Raw genomic sequence first — 19,444 nt, 5'->3', positions numbered from 1 at the left:
CTAAGTAGTAAAGTTACATTTTTGAAGTAGATAATTGTGAGAATTAGGTATCAGAGTATGAGAAATACATCGACAGGGTGGTACTACCCAGCGTGGTAACATGAGATTAAAAAACAGATAGCCATTCAAGATAGATAGATTGAAATTAAGGGAGTTACTGCACTGATTTGATAGTTTATGGTTTCCCTTATTGCATTGGAAAAATGTAAACCTCAAATTTGATAGGTTGAGAGTTTGAGTTTCCTACTTTATGTCTACAAAAACTAATTTTGTCCCTAAACAATAAGTTGTAGAATAATTTTATTTATTTATTTAAAAGCAAACTTGTATTAATGCTGAATTCGATTGTGAGACTTTTTAAGAAATTGAAACAAATTGTGAAGAGAATTACCAGCAATGCATTATCATTTTAAATGGCAATTAAATGCCATTTTGATACGGTAAATATGACAAATTGAACAACCTAAAAACATTGAATAAAAGCAGACAGGACATTTGTTTTGATATTTCCTAAGACATTTAAATTTAATAAGTATTATACAATTTACATTTCTGACAATTCCTTTTCAGAGTTTCGGTTCTGTAGAAAGCTTCCAGCCCTCTACCTTTCCAACCTTGGTGAAAAAAGCCAGTGCCCCCAGACCAAGACAGGCTGATGTACCGGTCACAACACTGTGGGCTGGAAAAGAGACTAACAGGTCAGAATACACTGAATACACATGCTCCTTCCACTACGTCTTACTTTTCCTTCCATATAAACCTCTAAAAATAGTTGCTCAGAACACTGTCTAATTATATTGCAGGGGTTCCTTGCATTATTATATTTGCTTTCTCGTGTATATACTTACTCTTGGCTCCAAGCAACGCACCGGAGGCGCAGCCTCCAATGAAGTAATTAAAGGGGTCCTCTGGGGCGTCACGGGCTTGAGCACTCAGACATGTCGTGATACCAAAGACTGCTCCCAGAGCAGCTGAAATAAATAGGGACATGTTGAAATGGGAGATAAATGCATACAAAGATGATATCACATTCATTTAGTATGTATAAGAGCAATCAACGATAAAGATAAACATAAAAAGTGTGAGAACCATTTAAGTGCCAACAACTTCAAAAATAGGCAAAAACTACTTATTTTAAGCGTATATGTAAACTGAAAGAAGATATAGACAGATAAAGATACAGATAAATTGTTCGAGATTCTTTTTTTGTTTCGCATTGTGTGCTAACACTCATGGTTGACCACTGCTGGTTGACCACTCAGCAGTGGTCAAATAGGCAGTGGTCAAACCACTCAGCAGTGGTCAACCAGTACATTATGACAGCATTTTAAGGAATTGTCGTACAGCTTCTATGCTTATTCCTACACGTTTACTGGAAAAGCCATACTTTTGTAAATTCATGGAATAAACTAATAAATTGTATTTATATATATCTTTTTTTTTTCAAACCACCCCAACTTCCCAATTATATACTGCATCAAAAAGAGTGGCCCTAATTTACTGTGTTAAGGCCAGAGTAACACCAACCCTAGAAAACTTGTTAAGAAACTCTTTTTGTTTTGGTGACACATTCAGAGCTGAAAGGTAGGAGTAGCTGGATTCGCCACTCTTTAACCATTGGGCTTTATATGGTAATGTCTTCTGCTCTTTGCTAAGTAGTACTATTTGTACCACCATTTTATGTCTTGACATTGGATGCTGAGCTGTACATATGGAGAAATGATTTACCCATGGTAACAGTTCCATTGGTGGCTCTCTGGAGGGCAGCCACTGCAGAATCTGGCTGGAAGGCCACAATGTGATAAGCGGAACCCACTAGTCCTGAAACATACAAGACAAAACTGGGTCAAAGCTAAACTTTGTTATTCTTGTATACATCCAATGTTTTTACGTCAATGGGAATTTAAGTCCTATTTAGCAGGATATGTGTTTATATATTAACACTTATTGTTGTCCACTATGGTGTTAGTGCATTGAAGTCGTGATGTTTATCCATAGCCCACATATCAATATCCATGGTCCACTGTAAATCACTACTAATAAGAGTGAAGGGAGACTATGTCAAGATAAATATTCAAAAGCTACTGGTCCCTGACACATCATTCGCCATTTTGATGGTTACGACAATCATCATGACTTCAAGATTATGTCGAAATGAAATGGTGCAGCAAGCATCAATTGCTACATACATAGCTGATATGCTAGCGTCATTAGCTAGCCTGTTTCCCCACAGTGCTAGTTTGAAGTATTTCATTCCTGCTAAGGCGAGCCCGAGTGTTGTGGTCAAATTATGCTGCTGATATTTACCCAAAGCCGTCCCCAGCTTGGTAGTTATCCATGTTTTTTCAATGCAGTCCTTGCCCTCTTGCAGATCCCAGTATCCCATTTTGGACAATTGTGAAGGACACACTGGCTACTGTAGAAATGTCGCGAGAGAGGATATTTGCAAAACTTTATTGACAAATGACCGTATACATCCATGACGATCACTTTTACAACAACCTTTCCTGGCAAACTTTCAATAATTTTAAATATAAAGGCAAAGAAAAAATAACAGCTGTTGTATGTATGTATTTCTTCTGACTACATAATATTACATTATTTCAAATGTTACAATATAGTTTTTTAATAATAAGAAAGATTATTGTGATTATTACGATAATAATAATAATAATAATAATAATAACAACAATAACGAGTACATATATTTTGGCATTGATTTTATACACCTATCTTTTTGGGTTTTGTAAAGATCAGTGCGCGTTTCCGGTTTATTGCACAGGTAAGATGCTTCTTCGCGTCAGTCAGGGGAGAAAAAGCCAGAGAGCCTTATTTTGTACAGTCTATGCAAAAGACTGACATAGTATTCCAAACAATTTCAACAACTGGTGGTAAAGGTACTTGAATTGTGTCAGGTGAAATGTTTACTCGCTAACAAAATAGGGTCATCGTTATAAAATGTTTTTTTTCTCGAATGACATTATATGTCAGGCGTATGCCACGAAACTTGTTCAGGGAATCCAAATTGATGGTAAAATATGAACAAATGTAACAACAGCAGGGTAGCTGAAGCACGGCTGATACCATACTGGTTGTGTCGCCTACTTGGTTAACTTTTGGCGACTTCCGTATAAAGCCTCGTATCAGACTTGAGGCGAAAAACAAGGAGCGGACCGCGAAGGGTTCCGATTTGAGCATTAGCGTTCGACAGTAGTGTCTGCCGATTTAAATGTTTAATAGACATAAACTTATTTAGAGCAGGCTGGATACAAAGTTCCACCACCAGACATGTATTCGCCGTCCTCGGTGCAAATTAGAGAAGCAAATGCCCACCTAGCTGCACTTCACCAACGAGTTGTGGAGCTGGAGGCTCGGCTCCAGACGGCGGAGAACACCGTGAGAGAGCAGGCTGAGAGTCTGATCCGTAAAGATGAACAGATGAGTGCTGCAACTCGAGAAGTAACAGAGACCAAGGAAAGGTGAGGACACATTGGAAACGCTGGAAAGGAATGACTATAATTACGTTGAACAAATCTGCTGAATAAACATTAAGTAAATATTACAACGTATTGACATACAATTTAAGTCGCGCTGTAGTACTATTATGCTCCAAATAGACGTAGGCCTATCGGATTGTTAAAGAAATATCAGAATGTTGGTGCATACCTATTTAATGATGACATGTGCACAATTAATCCACTCTTGTACGTCTCAGGGAAATAACTTTTCTCTACAAGAAACTCTGCAAAAGTGAAGAAACCATCCAACATTACCAACAATCTTTAAAAGACAGAGAGCTTCTTGTAGTCCAGCTACAGCACCGTTGCCACCTCCTGGACAGCATTTGTGAGAACAGGCCAACTATGGACAGCATGCTTGCCCTGATGGCTGAAGCGGAAAGGATGGAACCTGTAGCCTGGGCAGCTGGGCTGAACAGCAGTTTGGATGCAGGCATTGGAGCAACCAAGGAAACGGGAGGAGAAGCAGTCGCTCAAACAGTAGAAGAAGAGGGCACAGGAGGAGATGAAAGAAGGGAATTCCCAATTTGTTTAGTATCAAGGTGCATTTCTATGCAAGCAGAGGGAACTATAGATTACAACAAAATTATCTCAAATCATCATAAAGATTTCTCTCTGAGTGACGATGATGTAGATAATAAGGAAATGGATGACATGGAGTTTGGAACTACTGTTTAGGTATAGGTGCAAATATATTGGTTAATACTCACCAGTTTATTTACACAGTAGTAAAGCAAACTCCCAGTACATGGACAACACTTCTGCCATGATGGGTTTGAAACTCCATAAGTTACCAAACATGTACTAGGTTCAGTAAAGGTCCACCACACATTGGAGTGACATTGCATTGGGGTTAAAAGATAAATGGCCTGAATGAAATCCAGTGCTAATAAATAAATAATAATAATAATAATAATAATAATAATAATAAATAATAAATCAAATGTTTTTTAAGACGGGCCCCTGAACTGATTCTGAGAAGGTGACATTAGAAATGCTATGAAGAATGAAATGCACCTTTTAATCGTCAGTGAATCAGAAAAAAACAATGCAATCAGCCCAGATGGTAAAATATGTGGTAGTAATAATTAAATGGTGATTTGGTTTATCTAACTTACATTGTCAATAATGTGAAATACTTATAATGTGTACAATTTGTGCTAGAGCTGATGGCTTTTTTTCAGAATCTTTTTATTTGATTGTATTTAATAAACTAAATTAATTTGATATGTAACGTTAGCAAAAAAAATCTGAAGTATTCATTAAATGGTTTAAAAATACTTGATTTTCAACTTGCTGCACATGCATTTATTAACATGTAAGAACCTCAAACGCTACTCTGCACACAATATGTAGTACGTTTCTAAATGTTTACAGGACATTCAGATGAAAAGAGTTTATCGCTGCAACCAAGTTTGCAATGATTGAGTTTTATCGACTATACAGACACCAAAACTAAAGACCCTCTTTAACTTGATCTGATTCTGTTCTTCTGGCCTTGGTCCTCAGGATCAATGAAGCCATGCTTGATACCATTTGCAGGGCCTGCCACTGGCATAAACACACTGTGCAGTTGTTTAGGGCCACAACTGCTAGGCCGGGCCACAGGATAAGGGTGACTTTCTGTGTTGCCCATTCCTCAAACTTTGAACAGTGTTAAGTTCTCACGACCAATGTGTAGCTATGGTGACGCTGCCTTTTTTGCAATAAATGCACTGGGAGTAGCTTGGGGCCACAAAGAAATTTTTGTTATGGGCCAGCAAAGTCCTGGGCCGGCCGTGACCATTTGTAATATACCTAAACTTAAAACTGGAGGATGTTGATTTTAGTAATCCAGAATCTCAGTTAATTTGAATTGTGGGTACAGCGTTGCTTGTTACATCCCTTTGCTGATGATTGGTCTAGATTCTAGAACGAGTCACCAGACAATTTCAATGTCTTTTGTCACTCAGGGAAAGAAAAAAAATGATATTATGGACCATGAGAAGGCCTAATGTATCATTACGCAACATGGTACAATGACTGTTCAATTCAAACAAATATGCATCCCACATTTATCCATCCTCTACTTCATATACTCAAGTCTCGTAACTAGGAAATGGGCAAACGTTATTTTTGGTCTCAAATTAATGAAATTTAAAAGTTGTGAAATGGACACAGACTGGCGTAGTGGCAGATAAAGACCAACTCCACCACCTGCAGGATGGGAGCGACGTGCACCTGAGGCAGACCTTGGTTTGAGGTGGGGACCGTTAGACCATTCTGCCCTTGTCCAGGAGAGAATGCTGTTGTTGAGGTGCAGACCAGGGAACAGTAGTGATCCCCTCGGACCTGGAGGGGCTGTCCATAAACCAGTTTAGCTGAGGCGCAATTTTATTCCCAGGATCACCACGCTGCAACGTTGTTGGTGCCATGGAGAGCACCGCTCCACTTAACACACACACACACACACACACACACACACACACACACACACACACACACACACACACACACACACACACACACTGTTGGTGTGTGTGTGTTTGGTATGGAAGTATTTTTCCGTTTGATTATGGGCAATTGATGTTCTAATGCTATCACTGATTAATGTACCAAACTCTTGCGGCCTTATACTCATGGTGTGTACTTTGTCCTGTAATATTGTTATATTAAGTCTCATTTATTTTTTTTCACGAATTTGCAACACACATGTTATTAAAGTATTTCAAATTCAGGACATCGTAAAAAAAAACATATATTTGAAAGATAGTAAAATAAATAAAAACAAATATTCCATAATATTGATAATGTATGTCATACGTTGTTGACTTGGTACTTGTATCACCTCATTGAGACCTGAGAATACAATTCTTATTAAGTATTTATTGGGGACATTGTACTTTTTTTTATCATATCCAATCCAATGCTGAACAAACACACACACACACACACACACACTTTATACATTATGAAGTCACAATAACCCAATCGCCCCAGAAATTCTAGAATTCTTAACCCACATTATAACACACAGCGAGTGCTCAGAAATCATTTACAAACCTTTGCTCTTTAAAATACTATACAATGCTGGGAACTGCACCCCCGGTAAAGAAGAGGGTGTGCTTACCCTCTCTGGAGGGAGCACCGCCCTCCTCCAGACTGAGGAGAGTGGAGGGAAGGAGAGGGAGGAGGACTCGCTGCCCCTCCCCTGAAACACCATCCAGCTCCTTCCAAGTAAGGTCCCATTTAACAAATGTATCTAATGTGTTACTGCTAGTCCTAACATCGTATTGTGTTTGTGCTGATGTGTGGTCAATATATATTGTTTTTGCTTTCTAACATTTGCCCATGTCCCATGATGATCCCAGCACGAGAGGACAGAAGATGTTACAGCTGAGAGGCCCGGGGCCTGTATTCAAGATTTACCACCTGAGATTGTAAGAAACTCCCCTTTCCCTGCTTTCAACCTTTTGAGAACTTGTTGGATGAATGAGCTGCTTATAGTCCAATGTAAGATGCCTACATTATTTATAGGATAAAAATGAAAACATTCAAGAATTTTGTCTGTTGGCCAGTTCAGAATAAATTAATCCCGTGTATATATTTATCCACGACGTAGATGGAGGTCATTCTGGGACATCTCTCGCCATGTGATGTCATGTCCTTTGGAGCGACCTGCGCCAGATACCACCAGCAGAACAGTGTCCCCTGGGTCTGGAAGAGCTTCTGCAGCCGCATGCCGGGCCCATCAGAGCCCAGTGACTGGCAGCGGTTGGCCATTCTCAAACGTACGTTAGGGATACAATGTGTGCAGCACAGCGGTCAGGATAACAATCACAAAAAAATTAATGCTTTGATGCAATATCACCAGTATAAACAACCTACATATAGATCACTGGAACTAAAATAACCTTGTGAACTATCAATACATAAAACGTCAATGTTGTCCTTTTGTAAATTAACACAATCAGTAGAGAGATTCTGTGTGGTGAACTGTGCCCATTTTTGTCTAGCTAGTAGTATAAGTTCTAGTCACTTCTCCCTTGTACCTCGTTCTATTTCGGGATATTAGTTAATCCAAGTAGTTATCTATCTACACTCTTTCTCTATCTAGTTAGTAAGATATTCCGCTATTTATACTCTTTTTCTCTATAGTTAGTAAGATATACCCCTAATTACACTCTTTCTCTTTCTAGTTAGTAAGATATACCACTAATTACACCTTTTCTCTATCTAGTAACAAGATAGTTACTAGATAGATCATATTAGTTAGTCTATATACACTCTTTCTCTATCTAGCTAGTAGTACGTCTAGTCGATCTGCATTATTCTCTATCTAGTTAGAAGTATATCCTAGTTAGTCTATTTAAATTCATCTAGTTACTAGCATATCGTAGTAGTGAGTCGATCTACACTCTTTATCTAGTTAGTAATATATCCTCCCAGAAGTTTGTCTATCTAAACTCCTTCTCTATCTTTTTAGTATTATATCCTAGTAGTTAGTATATCTACAGCTATGTACTAACCTCCCAGTGTTTCCTGACAGACACCCAGGCACTGCACACTCAGCGACTGGGCCCGGCCCAGCGCGGCTCCCCAGGCACCAGGTCCCGCCGCTCCCAGCCCCCCACTTCCAGGGCCATGGAACTCCCAGAGGCCCATGGGTACCGGCGGGTGGTGCCTGCTTGGGGCAGCGTGCTGCTCTGGGACTACCAGGGCACCCTCCACCTGCTGAGGCATGATGGGGCTGAAGGGCTGCTGTCCCAGCCCAACGTCCTCTGCCACAACGTCAAGGATGTAGGGAGTATACAGTAACTATTAGGACTTGCTTCCAATTGGATGTTTGGTTTTGATATATAATAAACTGCAGTTACCAACACAATGATAGGATAGGATTAGGATATTGTAAAATGTTGACCTGCAGGCATAAGTTGTTTACATGTTTAGTTACTTACTGTATTAGGTGACCACAGTACAATAGGAACAGATTGGCCGACCCCTCCACCCTAATCCCTATTTTGGTTATATTCTTCGGCCACACAGTTTGCCGTTGATCCTCGCAACGACGCCCGCCACCGTGATCACGTTTACGTCTTGGCCAACCCCCAGGATGTCTCCCAGGGAACCAGCAGAGTGACCTTCTACGGCCTGGGCACCGGTGCACCCGTGTTCCGGATGACCTTTCACCCTTCACTGGCCTTCGCGCAGATCTGCCTCACTGGGACTAAGATCCACCGTCAGCTGCTGCTCCTTTCTGGTCAGCAGAGATATTTCCTATGTAATAAGCTTGTAATGATCCAAAGAAGATGGACATTATATTGACCCTGATATGTGAAGACTTACAGTATTGCAGAGGCCCATACGTAATGCTCTACCAATCCACACCGAACAGGTATATTCCATAAAAACATGTTTTAGGTCAACTGTATATGTATGTATAAGTATGTTTTCTGTATCCCTTTCCATTCAATTTCCAATGGAAAAGGACACGGTCCAAACCTTCGCCATGCTCTGTCCCTCCGTCTCTCAGGCACTGGGGCAGTGTATGGGCTCTCACTCAACGAGGCCAACATGCTGCTGAGGTGGCACAACTTCTCTGTGCACATGACACGCAAGATCATGAGTGTCCCTCAGGGTCCGCTGTCCATCCGTCAGGTCCAAAGCAGCCAGAACAGCGCCCTCTACCTGAGTGGTAGGCAACAGCTCCACACTGGAAGACTAATGTATTATTGCCAGTGCTGCTAGGTTCTTTTTCGACTACTTCTCAATTAAATAAAGACATATCCGGATCTTTGGGATCATCATCATGTGATTACTGTTTGACAACACCTGGCCCGAACCAAACTGTCTTTTCATTGAGTGTCAGGGACCGCACACGCTCCAATCTCTCTCTCCTACAGATATCTCCACACATACGTCCTTGAATCGATCTCATTTCATGGTTAGGATGGCGGTTCCCGTTGGTAGGGGGTGTGTTCACTGTCGTCTCCCTCTGTTCTCTCTGAAGGGGATGGGACAGTGTGTCTGGAGGTCTATTCCCCCGCTCTCTACAAGAAGATGTTTGGCGACCAGCAGGTCTGCCCTGCCTTGCAACCGCCTGTGCATCTGCCACTGCCTACCAAGGTAAAGTGTCAACCACTTCACCATACTAAATCATGCAGGTTCAAAAGTGTTTGTGAAAAAGTAGTTATCCATGCTATATCCAGCTTTTAGGAATGTGTAATTGTGTATTTTGACATTTGACATTCAGAATTCCATTATTGTCAATTATTCCGTACAACCTTGGCAGGTGGTGAAGTGTTCTCTGGGCCCCAGCCATATCTGCCTGGTGGATGAAAGGGGGGGCATATTCACGCAGGGAGATAACAGCTTTGGCCAGTTAGGTACTGGAGACAGAGTTGACCGCAGACAACTCACTCAGGTCTGTTTTGACGTTTGAAATAATAAGAATGAATTTTTGTAATGCATTGTAACTGTTCATTTTATCTTTTTTTCAAAGTGTATTAAAGCCAGGTCAATCGGGATGGTGACATTGACTGAAATAATCCAAATGTAATATCAATTTTGGTAGATAAAGTCTAGTCTTGTATACTCAATCCTGCATCTAGTTCTCTCAAATTAGTCTCAACTTCACTGTTTGAGCTCATGGTGGCCTCCTCCCCTCTAGGTGTCAGTGTCCATGAGGCCTGTGGATGTGTGGTGCGGGCCCAACCACACTCTGGTCCTGCTACAAGATGAGTCCGGGGCCAAGGAGCTCCATGGCTGTGGTTTTGGTGCCGCAGGCCGCCTTCCCGGCCACCCCAAAGGCAGCGATGTGTTGGTCAAGCTCAACGTCCTGGTGGGAACATGTGTTTCCTATACATTCTCTACTGTTTTCCTATTTACCGACTGTTTATAAGACAACTGAAAAACATTAAGTGTGTCTTCACTTGCCATCATGATGGCCATCTCCAACTTTTACCGCCACACACACACATGCACACACGCACATATAAACACACACACGCGCACACGCACACACATGCACACACGCACACACAAACACACACACACGCGCACACACACACACACTCTAAATGTATATACAGTAGTGCAGTCAGTTAAACGCGTTATAAACGACGTTAACGCAAACCAATTTGACAGCGTTAATTTTCTTATCGCGCGATTAACGCAATTCTTTTATTTAAAAAAAAATAAAATGTTTTTTTTTTTTTTCTTTGGCTCAAACCTAAGAAGCAGTAGCCTGACTGCTATGTTCAAGGCAGTATGTTTGTATGTTCATCGTTTAATTGCACTATAGGCTTTTTTTTTGTATCGTCCTGTTTTGATCAGTATGTGCCAATGTTGTTATCAATAAAAAAACATTTGCACAAGGCAGGCCGATGCACTTCTCTATGTTGATAAGAGCATTACAATTAGAACAATTAATGGGACAAAGAAATCAAGGGATATTTAGCATAGAAAAAACATTTGCGATTGCTCGCGATTAATCGTGAGTTAACTATGGCATTAATGCAATTAATCGCGATTAAATATTTTAATCGCTTGACAGCACTAATATACAGACAAAATTATCCCTTTCTCTCTCTCTCTCACTCTCTTTCTCAGGTACCCCGGGCCTCCCGCTCAATCTGTGCCGTCAAAAACTGCCTGTATATCATGAGCAGCCATGATATTGACGAGGCATTGTTCGACAACGGCCACAACTGACCCTTCACAGCGCTACCATCCCATGCCAACACTAACATCAACTACTGCTGCAGACATCTAATTTGATTTAATGCCACCTAGAAATGACTTTGGCTTTCATACCTGTAAGCACAGGAATTGTTTTTGTCATCGACCTACATAAAAATACACTTTGTGGCATCATCATGTCCGTCTCTTTATTTCTCTTTCTCTTAAAGTCATCAGAGAACGGGAGGCATTTGTTAGTGTTGGAAACACACTTTTTCATCGTGAAAGCAAATGAAAAATAAACAGAGAATAATGGACAATGTAAACACAATAAATATGTGAGTTAGGAGCCCAAGTATCCAACATGCTGGCCAATAATTTTTTGTGCATCAGTTTTTTTATTGTTCCCAGCCTGAATGTTCTTTTTCACACATTGCGTATACATTTGAACAAGGTTACTTTTTCTTATTTTTATCAGGTTTGACAAAAAATTGAGCGTTAGTTTTGTCAATATCAAAATATATCTTTCATGGAAAATAGCAGAGGAAAAATAGTTGTGTAGATAACAGATAATAATGTAGAAAGATGTCTGAATTTGGATGTGATTCCACAATCATAAAAAGATTAAATGGCATGAACATTTCACTTTATGAGGTTTTCTAACATGAATATGAGTTCCCCTAGCCTGCCTATGGTTCCCCCAGTAGCTAGAAATGGCGTTAGGTGTAAAACGAGCACTAGGTATCCTGCTCCGCCTTTGAAAAATGAAAGCTCAGACGCTCCAATTTCAAATTTTGCCCCATTTGTCGTCATAAGGGGCCAGGTTACCTCCCCTTCTCTGCTTTGCCCGCCCAGAGAATTTTGCCCGCTAATGAGACAATGAGCTACGACTGTTGTACACTTCTTTGTTATTTGGATAACCGTTCTGCTGGTATTTCCACAACAAGGCTCATAGTGGGGGTTATCTCAGCCATGGTTGAGAATGAATTGGGGGAAAGGAACTTTGGCTTTGACTCCCTGAAGTACATGAACCGTGACATGGAGGAGAAAGGAATTGTTGCCGGCGATTGTCTCCCGACGGAGCCCCGCTGCCCGCTGCCGAGGCACCACCGCCGCAAAGCACCACCGCCGCGCGGCGGTGTTGCCCCGGCGCTGCCCGCTGCCTGCTGCAGTGACGGTGGTGCCTCGGCAGCGGGCAGCGGGGCTCCGGCGGGAGACAATCGCGGTCAACAATCGCGGGCAACAATACCTTTCTCCTCCATGTCGTGGTTCAGTCTACTTCAGATTGATGTGGAAGTGAAAGACCAGAGACTCTCCGACGCAGTCGTTTGAGATTCATAATATCGTCTGGATGCGCACACAGCTTTTTGGCCCAGCTTTAAGAGCCCAGTAACACCTATATATAAGCATCCATAAATTAGCATGCCATGGGACCTTTAATCAATGTTTTCGTTCATTAGACATAAAAAAAGCAATAATGTCAGTACATTTGATGTCCTTAAGGTTATGAGGAAAACATTTTCAATTTTAAAAAATTGACTTCCTTTTCTCTATGTAAAATTCAATATGTATAAGGCAATAACACTTTTCTTCTAACCCATCAATATATTTACACAAATTCGAAATCTACTTCATTGTTAATAAAGCTTGTTGGAAATTGAGACAGTTGACGGAAAAATCTATCAAACTTCTGGGATATCAACCTATCCAGTTAAGAAGCAACACTGATTCTGAATCAATTTAACCTGCTGTTGTGCAAATGCAAAAGACAACAGGTGGAAATGAGAGGCAATTAGCAAGACAACCCCTATAAAGGAACGGTTCTGCAGACCATTTCCCTGACCTCATATTTTCTGGCAGATTTTTGGTCACTTTAGCATTTTTCCAGTGCCCAAACCGCTAGATATAGCAGGAGGCGGTGTCTGCAACCCACAGAAGTTGCTCAGGTAGTGCAGCTCATCAAGGATGACACATCAATGCACACTGTGGCAAGAAGGTTTGCTGTGTCTCCCAGCACAGTGTCAAGAGCATGGAGGAGATACCTGGAGACAGTCCAGTACACCAGGAGAAGTGGAGGGGGCTGTTGGAGGACAACAACCCAGCAGCAGGACCGCTATCTGCTCCTTTGTGCAATGAGGAACAGGAGGATCACTGTTGGTCAGGGGAGGCATATTCTTGGAATGCCGCACAGACATTTATGTGCTAGCCAGAGGTAGCGTGACTGCCATTGATGCTATGGACTGGCCTGCCTGTTCCCCAGACCTGATTCCAATCTCTCACCTCTGGGACATCATGACTCGTTCCATCCAGCGACGCCATGTCGCACCACAGACTGACCAGCAGTTGAGTGATGCCCTGATCCAGGTCTGGGAGGAGATCCCTCAGGAGAACATCTGTCATCTCATCAGGAGCATGCCCAGACGTTATAGGGACTGCATACAGGCACGTGGAGGCCACATACATTACTGAGCCTCCTTTGAATTGTTTGAGGAATTTCCACAGAAGGTGGATCAGCCTGTGATCTGATTCTTCCACTTTTATTTTGAGTACGATTCTGAATCCAGAGAGTCTCAACCGTCTCAGCCAGGGCCAACTTGTCCTTTAACTACAAACACAAAAATAGAAGACAATTACATTTGAAAGAGATTATATTTAAAATAGCATTTTCAACAAAGTTCAGTTAGAATTAAATTCAATGATATACCCACACTAACTGGTTTATCCTTCTTGTGACGTCTGATGTGTGGCTGCAGGAACCCAATGACCTGGCGGATGAACTTGTCACTGTCACGGTCATTCTCACTGGCCACCTCAGCAAGGGTGGGGTCTTCCTCGTCACCACTCGACAGCCCATCACCGGACCTCTTCTTGGGTTTCTTCTTGGGTTAGCCCTTCCGCAGCTTCGAGAATCGAGTCCTCTGTGTGTGGTACCATTTCTGAAATGAATCATCTGACAGAAATCCAAAACAAAATATAACCGCAAGCGGTGATTAACGGGGTCCGAGCACAATTAAAAGTCAAGAACACACTAATGGAAGATATATAAACATAAAATATAATTGTCATATTTAAATTGTCATATTTAAGGAAAGATGTTCCACTTATAAAACTGAACTGCAGCCTCATTCACATGGTCAAAATGTCTATTGATAAGCACACAACATCCAGAAAACTCAAAGCACACATTTCTCAAGTGAATTAAGAGCTTTCTTCAAAGCATATACCTGAAAAATCTTTGAAAATCTTTGAAATTCAAGAACACTAACGGAAGAAATATAAATATGACAGAGTTAATAATGAAGGAAAAATGGTTAATGAAGAAGTTCCCCTTAATGCCATACTGTGTCTTGGCAGTCCGATTCTTGGAAACTATGAGCCGGAATGTTGATTGCCTGATGAATTTCAGGTGCTGTTCAATGTTGTGTTTCTTAAATGAGTGGCAATGACAAGTATTCAGGCCATCCTCAACTCTTGCCTGACCAGGGGTTTTGTTCCAGCAAGTTTTAAGCAGGCGGTTGTCCAGTCACTGCTTAAAAAACATAACCTGGATGCAAAATGTCAAAGAAACTACCGTCCCATCTCAAAATGACCATTTATTTGAAAAATCCTGGAAAAGGTGGTTTTATCACAACTATTGCCCATTTTAAACCATGCTGAGATTTTGGAACCCTTCCAATCAGGTTTTAGATCACGTCACAGCACTCAGACAGCCTTGCTAAAAGTAACGAATGACCTGCTCCTCACTCTAGACTCTGGAGAAAATGCCATTTTGATCTTACTAGACGACCACAACACCCTCTTGTCGCGCCTAGAGCAGTGGGTTGGTATAAGTAGCACAGCTCTTCAATGGTTTTCCTCTTATCTCACCAATAGATCTTTCACAGTGTCTATCGGACAGTTCTCCTCACCCTCTGCCCCTGTGTCCTGTGGGGTCCCCCAGGGGTCCATTTTAGGCCCTGTCCTCTTCTGCCCATACATGCTCCCTCTAGGTAATATAATCAGGAAGCATAACATTGCATTTCCCTTTTATGCTGATGACTCGCAATTATATCTTCCTCTCAGATCTGCGGACTCGCTCCAGACCCCCCTTGACTGCCTTGAGGAGGTAAACGTTTGGATGGGTAGTAACTTCCTCCAAATTAATAATGACAAAACGGAAGTCATTATTTTTGGCCCTTCCAAATCTAAAGCCCCCCGCGCCGCCGACAGGTATTCTCTCCCCCTACGTCATACCCCACTCCAGAAACCTGGGTGTCATCTTTGATTCACATTTCTGCTTTGATAAGCAAATTGCTGCTGTAGTCAAGAGCAGTTTTTACCAGCTCAGTCATTGCCAAGATGAAACCCCATTTATCATTTCACAATCTGGAAATGGTAATACACACCTTCATCACATCACGGCTGGATTACTGGATTACTGCGACTCCCTCAATCACTCCTCTCTCGCCTTCAGTTGGTCCAGAACTCTGCAGCAAGGTTGCTGACTGGATCCAGAAAGCGGGATCATATAACCCTCATCCTAGCATTCCTCCACTGGTTGCCCATCCAGCACAGAATTCATTTTAAAACCGTATTTATGGTTTTTAAAGCCCTAAATGGCCTGGCCCCACCCTACATCACAGAGCTCATCCACCACCACTCAGCACCCAGGTCCCTTAGATCAGGTAGCTTGGGTCTCCTGCACGTTCCACGCACTAGGTTGAAACAGAGGGGTGACAGGGCTTTTGCTGTGGCTGCCCCCCGCCTTTGGAACGAGCTGCCGCCTGCAGACAGAAATGCCTTTCCTCCCCTTTTGTGATATGTCGTTTATTTTATATGTTTTCATCTATGTCTATGTATGTGGTATGTGTTCTTTTATATGCCTCTTTGGACCATGTACGGCACTTTGGCAAGTGAAAACTGTTTTTAAATGTGCCTTATAAATAAATTTTACTTACTTATTTACTTACTTACCAACAGCGTGGGCCTCAATCACGTCCGCGGGGCTCAATCACCTTCGCAGATACAAGCGGGCGCCGGCGGACTTTCTGCTCCCATTTTCTTCAGGACGATCCTAGCATAACTGGATGGATACCATGGACTCCAAGTCGTGTTACATGGGTTACATCTTTCCTCATGACGACCATGAATGTGCGAGGGCTGCCTGGGGCATGGAAATACCCTCTTGGCGCTCTCACAGCTCTGCCTGTGTCAGCATTGTAAGGCGCTGTCGGTGGAATACCGACAGCGCAGAGCCGACACTGCCGCCGTCATCGCTGAAAGTGCAGACGACTTTACCGTCCTGCTCGACGATGCCCTCTCTCTCCTTGCGAACTCGGAGTCGGATGACTCCAACCGCGGCGAGGAGGGGGCGTCTCCCCCGGCTTCCCCTCTCCGAATGGAGGGGTCGGAGCCCGGGGCAGCAGCATTGCCCGTCTCTACCACCACCTCACTTCCAGTGGTTGGAGCTTTGGTGGCAGAGCTTCCGGGCATTATCGCCAGGGCAGCCGCAAACCTTGGCCTTGTGGTGCCCATGCCTCAGGCCCCCCAACGCCCGGACCAGCTCCATGGAATCTGGGGGCTCGAGGCAGCGACATGCCCCGCCCGTCTCGACCCGATCTGGCCGATGTTTTCCGCCATCAGACCGTACTTCAGTGGGGCTGCGGCGGAGCCCGGGCAGCTCGGAGCCCCGGTGAAAACATTCATCCAGGTCACGAAGACTGAGGGTCTGACAGACCGGGGTTACAGGGCGGTACCGCTCTGTGCGCTGTCTTTGCAGTGAAGCCGGGGCTCGGCGGCCGCCGCCCCACTCCCAAAGACCAGCTAGAGGCTGTTATGAATAACATCGCCCTGCTGGCACATGACATCTCCACCATGGCGGCTGACCCTCATCGTCTGGCCGAACGGGCAGTCGACGTGGCGAAAACTGCCGGTGTCATCCTCTGCCTCTGCTCCACCGGTGCGGTAACAGCGGCCCGGATGGCAGCATGGCAGCACCTCATTCAGAGGAACCTATGGCTGCATCAGACCACGGGCATCTCTGAGCCGATGAGGCGACAGTTGCTGGAGTGCCCCATCAGCCCGGACGGGCTGATTGGGCCCCGACGGGGCGAGGGAGAAGCGTGTGACAGCGAGAAACACCTCTTTACTAAAGACGGTTGTTTTCTCCCCACATCCCAGTTAACGGCCCGGCCATAACTGTTTCACACGCATCTCCCACCACATATAGGCAGGCCGTCAATAAACCTTGTATTATTGATCGAGCCAGCCCTACATTACTTTCCCCTCACCACATCATGCCTGGCATGACATGTGGCGAGACGGCTGCTAAAGCGAGCTCTCTGTCTACGAATGACACGCAGCTCGTTCACAGTGTCAGCATTCTGCTGCCCAGTCACAGTGCTATTCCTCCTTGCGTCCCAACGCTTAGGAGAGAGGAAGCTACACTCTTGTCACAAGCTGAGCAGGCATGGCATGCCTCTGCTAATGACACACACACCCAGCCCTTTCGGGCAGAGCTCCCCATGGGCTGCGGGGAGGACTCGCAGCGGGGCTCAAGCGTGGCTCGTTTCCAGGATAGCCGCATCAAAACAAGAGGCTGCACAGCTGCTTTCAGAGCATTACTCAGAATGGCTGAACGCGTGCACCCTGGCCAAATGGATGGACAGGCTGATCAGCAAGGGTCACACCCTGCAGTTCACCTCTGTTCCGCCACGATTCAACGGGATTGTGGAAACAACGCTGTCATCCAAGGATCAACAGCTGTCACTTTTGGCGGAGCTCCAGCAGCTTCTAGCGAAAAAAGTGATTTCCACAGTCCCGAAGGGAGAGGAGATGCAGGGATTCTATTCCCGTTATTTGTCGGGTACCCAAGAAAACAGGAGGGCTGAGACCGATTCTCGACCCTAGCCCTATTCAACAAATGCATCGCGGAAAAGGCCGTTTCACATGTTAACAATCAGACGAGTGTTACAGTGTGTAAAACCAGGCGACTGGTTCACCTCAATAGATTTGAAGGACGCATGCTTCCACGTCACAGTGATCCCCAAACACAGGAAATTCCTGTGTTTCTCATTCCAAGGGTCACTCTACCAGTACAACCGGCGCCCATTCTGCTATTCTCTAGCCCAATGAACGTTTTCCAAGTGCGTGGAGACGGCCCTCCGGCCGCTGCACGCAACAGGAATGAGAATACTGTTCTACTTGGACGATCTGCTTATGATGGCTCGCTCCAAGGAGGAAGCAGCTATTCAAACAAAAAAGCTGGTAATTCACCTGTCGGATTTAGGCTTCGCCATATATTGGAAGAAATGCTCCCCCCTCCCCTCACAGAGTGTGATGTATTTGGGGGTAGAGCTGGATTCAGCTGTAATGAGAGCACGGCTCTCACAGCAGAGGATGGAGACGCTGTGGTCTCTCCTCCGCGACCTTTTAAGTGGTCGGCCTCATTGTCCTTTAAATAGCTGAAGAAAAGCTGTTTTTTGGGAGCAGAACGTCCGCAGGCGCCGCAGATTTCCCTTTCGTAAACGGTCTTTGCCATCTGAAAGGGTCGATGCCATTCAACGTCGCTCCTGACGTCACGACGTAAGGTCGGTCCTGTTATTATTAGGAAAAAATGGCGGTGCTAATGACTCTGCAGGTGCAAAAAAAAAATCCATTAAAAAGCCGACAGGATGGAATACATTTTTCCAGGCAGTTGCGGTATAATTTAGCATTATATTGTATTATTATATGTATGTATTATATTATATTTAAGCAATAAGCCCCGAGAGGCCGTGCTTTAAACTGTGTAGGCTAATCGAACAGCTAAGGGGATTTATTGTACAGTACAAAGCACAGACTCGAGTGGCTTATTGCTTTTCTTAAACGGTTACTACGTTGATCTAGCAAGATTTCATTAAACAAAGGCACAGCAACGAAAAATGTAACGATATATTCATAGATAATCATTCTTCCGCCAAGAAATATCTTCCCTCCATATGAATGGTTGCCATGTAACACCGTTAACCATTGCTATGTTTAACAGTCCGCTGTCATAAAAGAGCTTGGAAACGGGGGAAATGAAGCAGACATTGGACACGTTTCCTAAAGTGACTGGGAGAATGTGGAAAAACTTGCCCTCGGAAGTACGCAAGGTTCTGTATGCACTAGCTGCTACCATAATTTCTTAATAAATAATGAAATGGACACAAGTATAAGCTTATTGTCACATCATGCATTAGGCAGCCGTGGCCTAATGTTTAAGGTGGTCTTAACATCCGAGGGTTGTAAGTGGATAAAAGCGTCAG

The 19,444-nt window shown here is 43.6% G+C and overlaps 3 protein-coding genes across 3 annotated transcripts; 2 read left to right on the top strand and 1 right to left on the bottom strand.

Annotated features, from left to right (window-relative positions):
• Positions 1-494: 494 nt before the first annotated feature.
• Positions 495-2,464, bottom strand: ndufa11 (NADH:ubiquinone oxidoreductase subunit A11). The gene is made up of 4 exons (XM_030372261.1): positions 2,308-2,464; positions 1,729-1,821; positions 849-971; positions 495-679 (listed from the first exon to the last, which is right to left on the bottom strand). Exons 1-4 carry the CDS (start codon positions 2,384-2,386, stop codon positions 567-569), a joined length of 408 nt encoding a protein of 135 aa, XP_030228121.1. The 5' UTR covers positions 2,387-2,464; the 3' UTR covers positions 495-566.
• Positions 2,465-2,757: 293 nt separating this feature from the next.
• On the top strand, positions 2,758-4,798 carry vmac (vimentin type intermediate filament associated coiled-coil protein). Its single transcript, XM_030372260.1, has 2 exons — positions 2,758-3,479; positions 3,716-4,798. The coding sequence occupies exons 1-2, from the start codon at positions 3,289-3,291 to the stop codon at positions 4,194-4,196; spliced, it is 672 nt and encodes a 223-aa protein (XP_030228120.1). The 5' UTR covers positions 2,758-3,288; the 3' UTR covers positions 4,197-4,798.
• Positions 4,799-6,409: 1,611 nt separating this feature from the next.
• On the top strand, positions 6,410-11,364 carry LOC115555983 (F-box only protein 24). Its single transcript, XM_030373063.1, has 10 exons — positions 6,410-6,734; positions 6,869-6,937; positions 7,120-7,288; positions 8,047-8,297; positions 8,544-8,757; positions 9,031-9,192; positions 9,508-9,623; positions 9,790-9,921; positions 10,168-10,338; positions 11,109-11,364. Exons 1-10 carry the CDS (start codon positions 6,585-6,587, stop codon positions 11,208-11,210), a joined length of 1,536 nt encoding a protein of 511 aa, XP_030228923.1. The 5' UTR covers positions 6,410-6,584; the 3' UTR covers positions 11,211-11,364.
• Positions 11,365-19,444: the final 8,080 nt, after the last annotated feature.

Source organism: Gadus morhua, chromosome 12 (genome assembly GCF_902167405.1).
Source record: "Gadus morhua chromosome 12, gadMor3.0, whole genome shotgun sequence".
Lineage (NCBI taxonomy): Eukaryota > Metazoa > Chordata > Actinopteri > Gadiformes > Gadidae > Gadus > Gadus morhua.
Note: the sequence above shows the minus strand (reverse complement) of the source record. Positions and strands in the feature narration are given on the sequence as shown.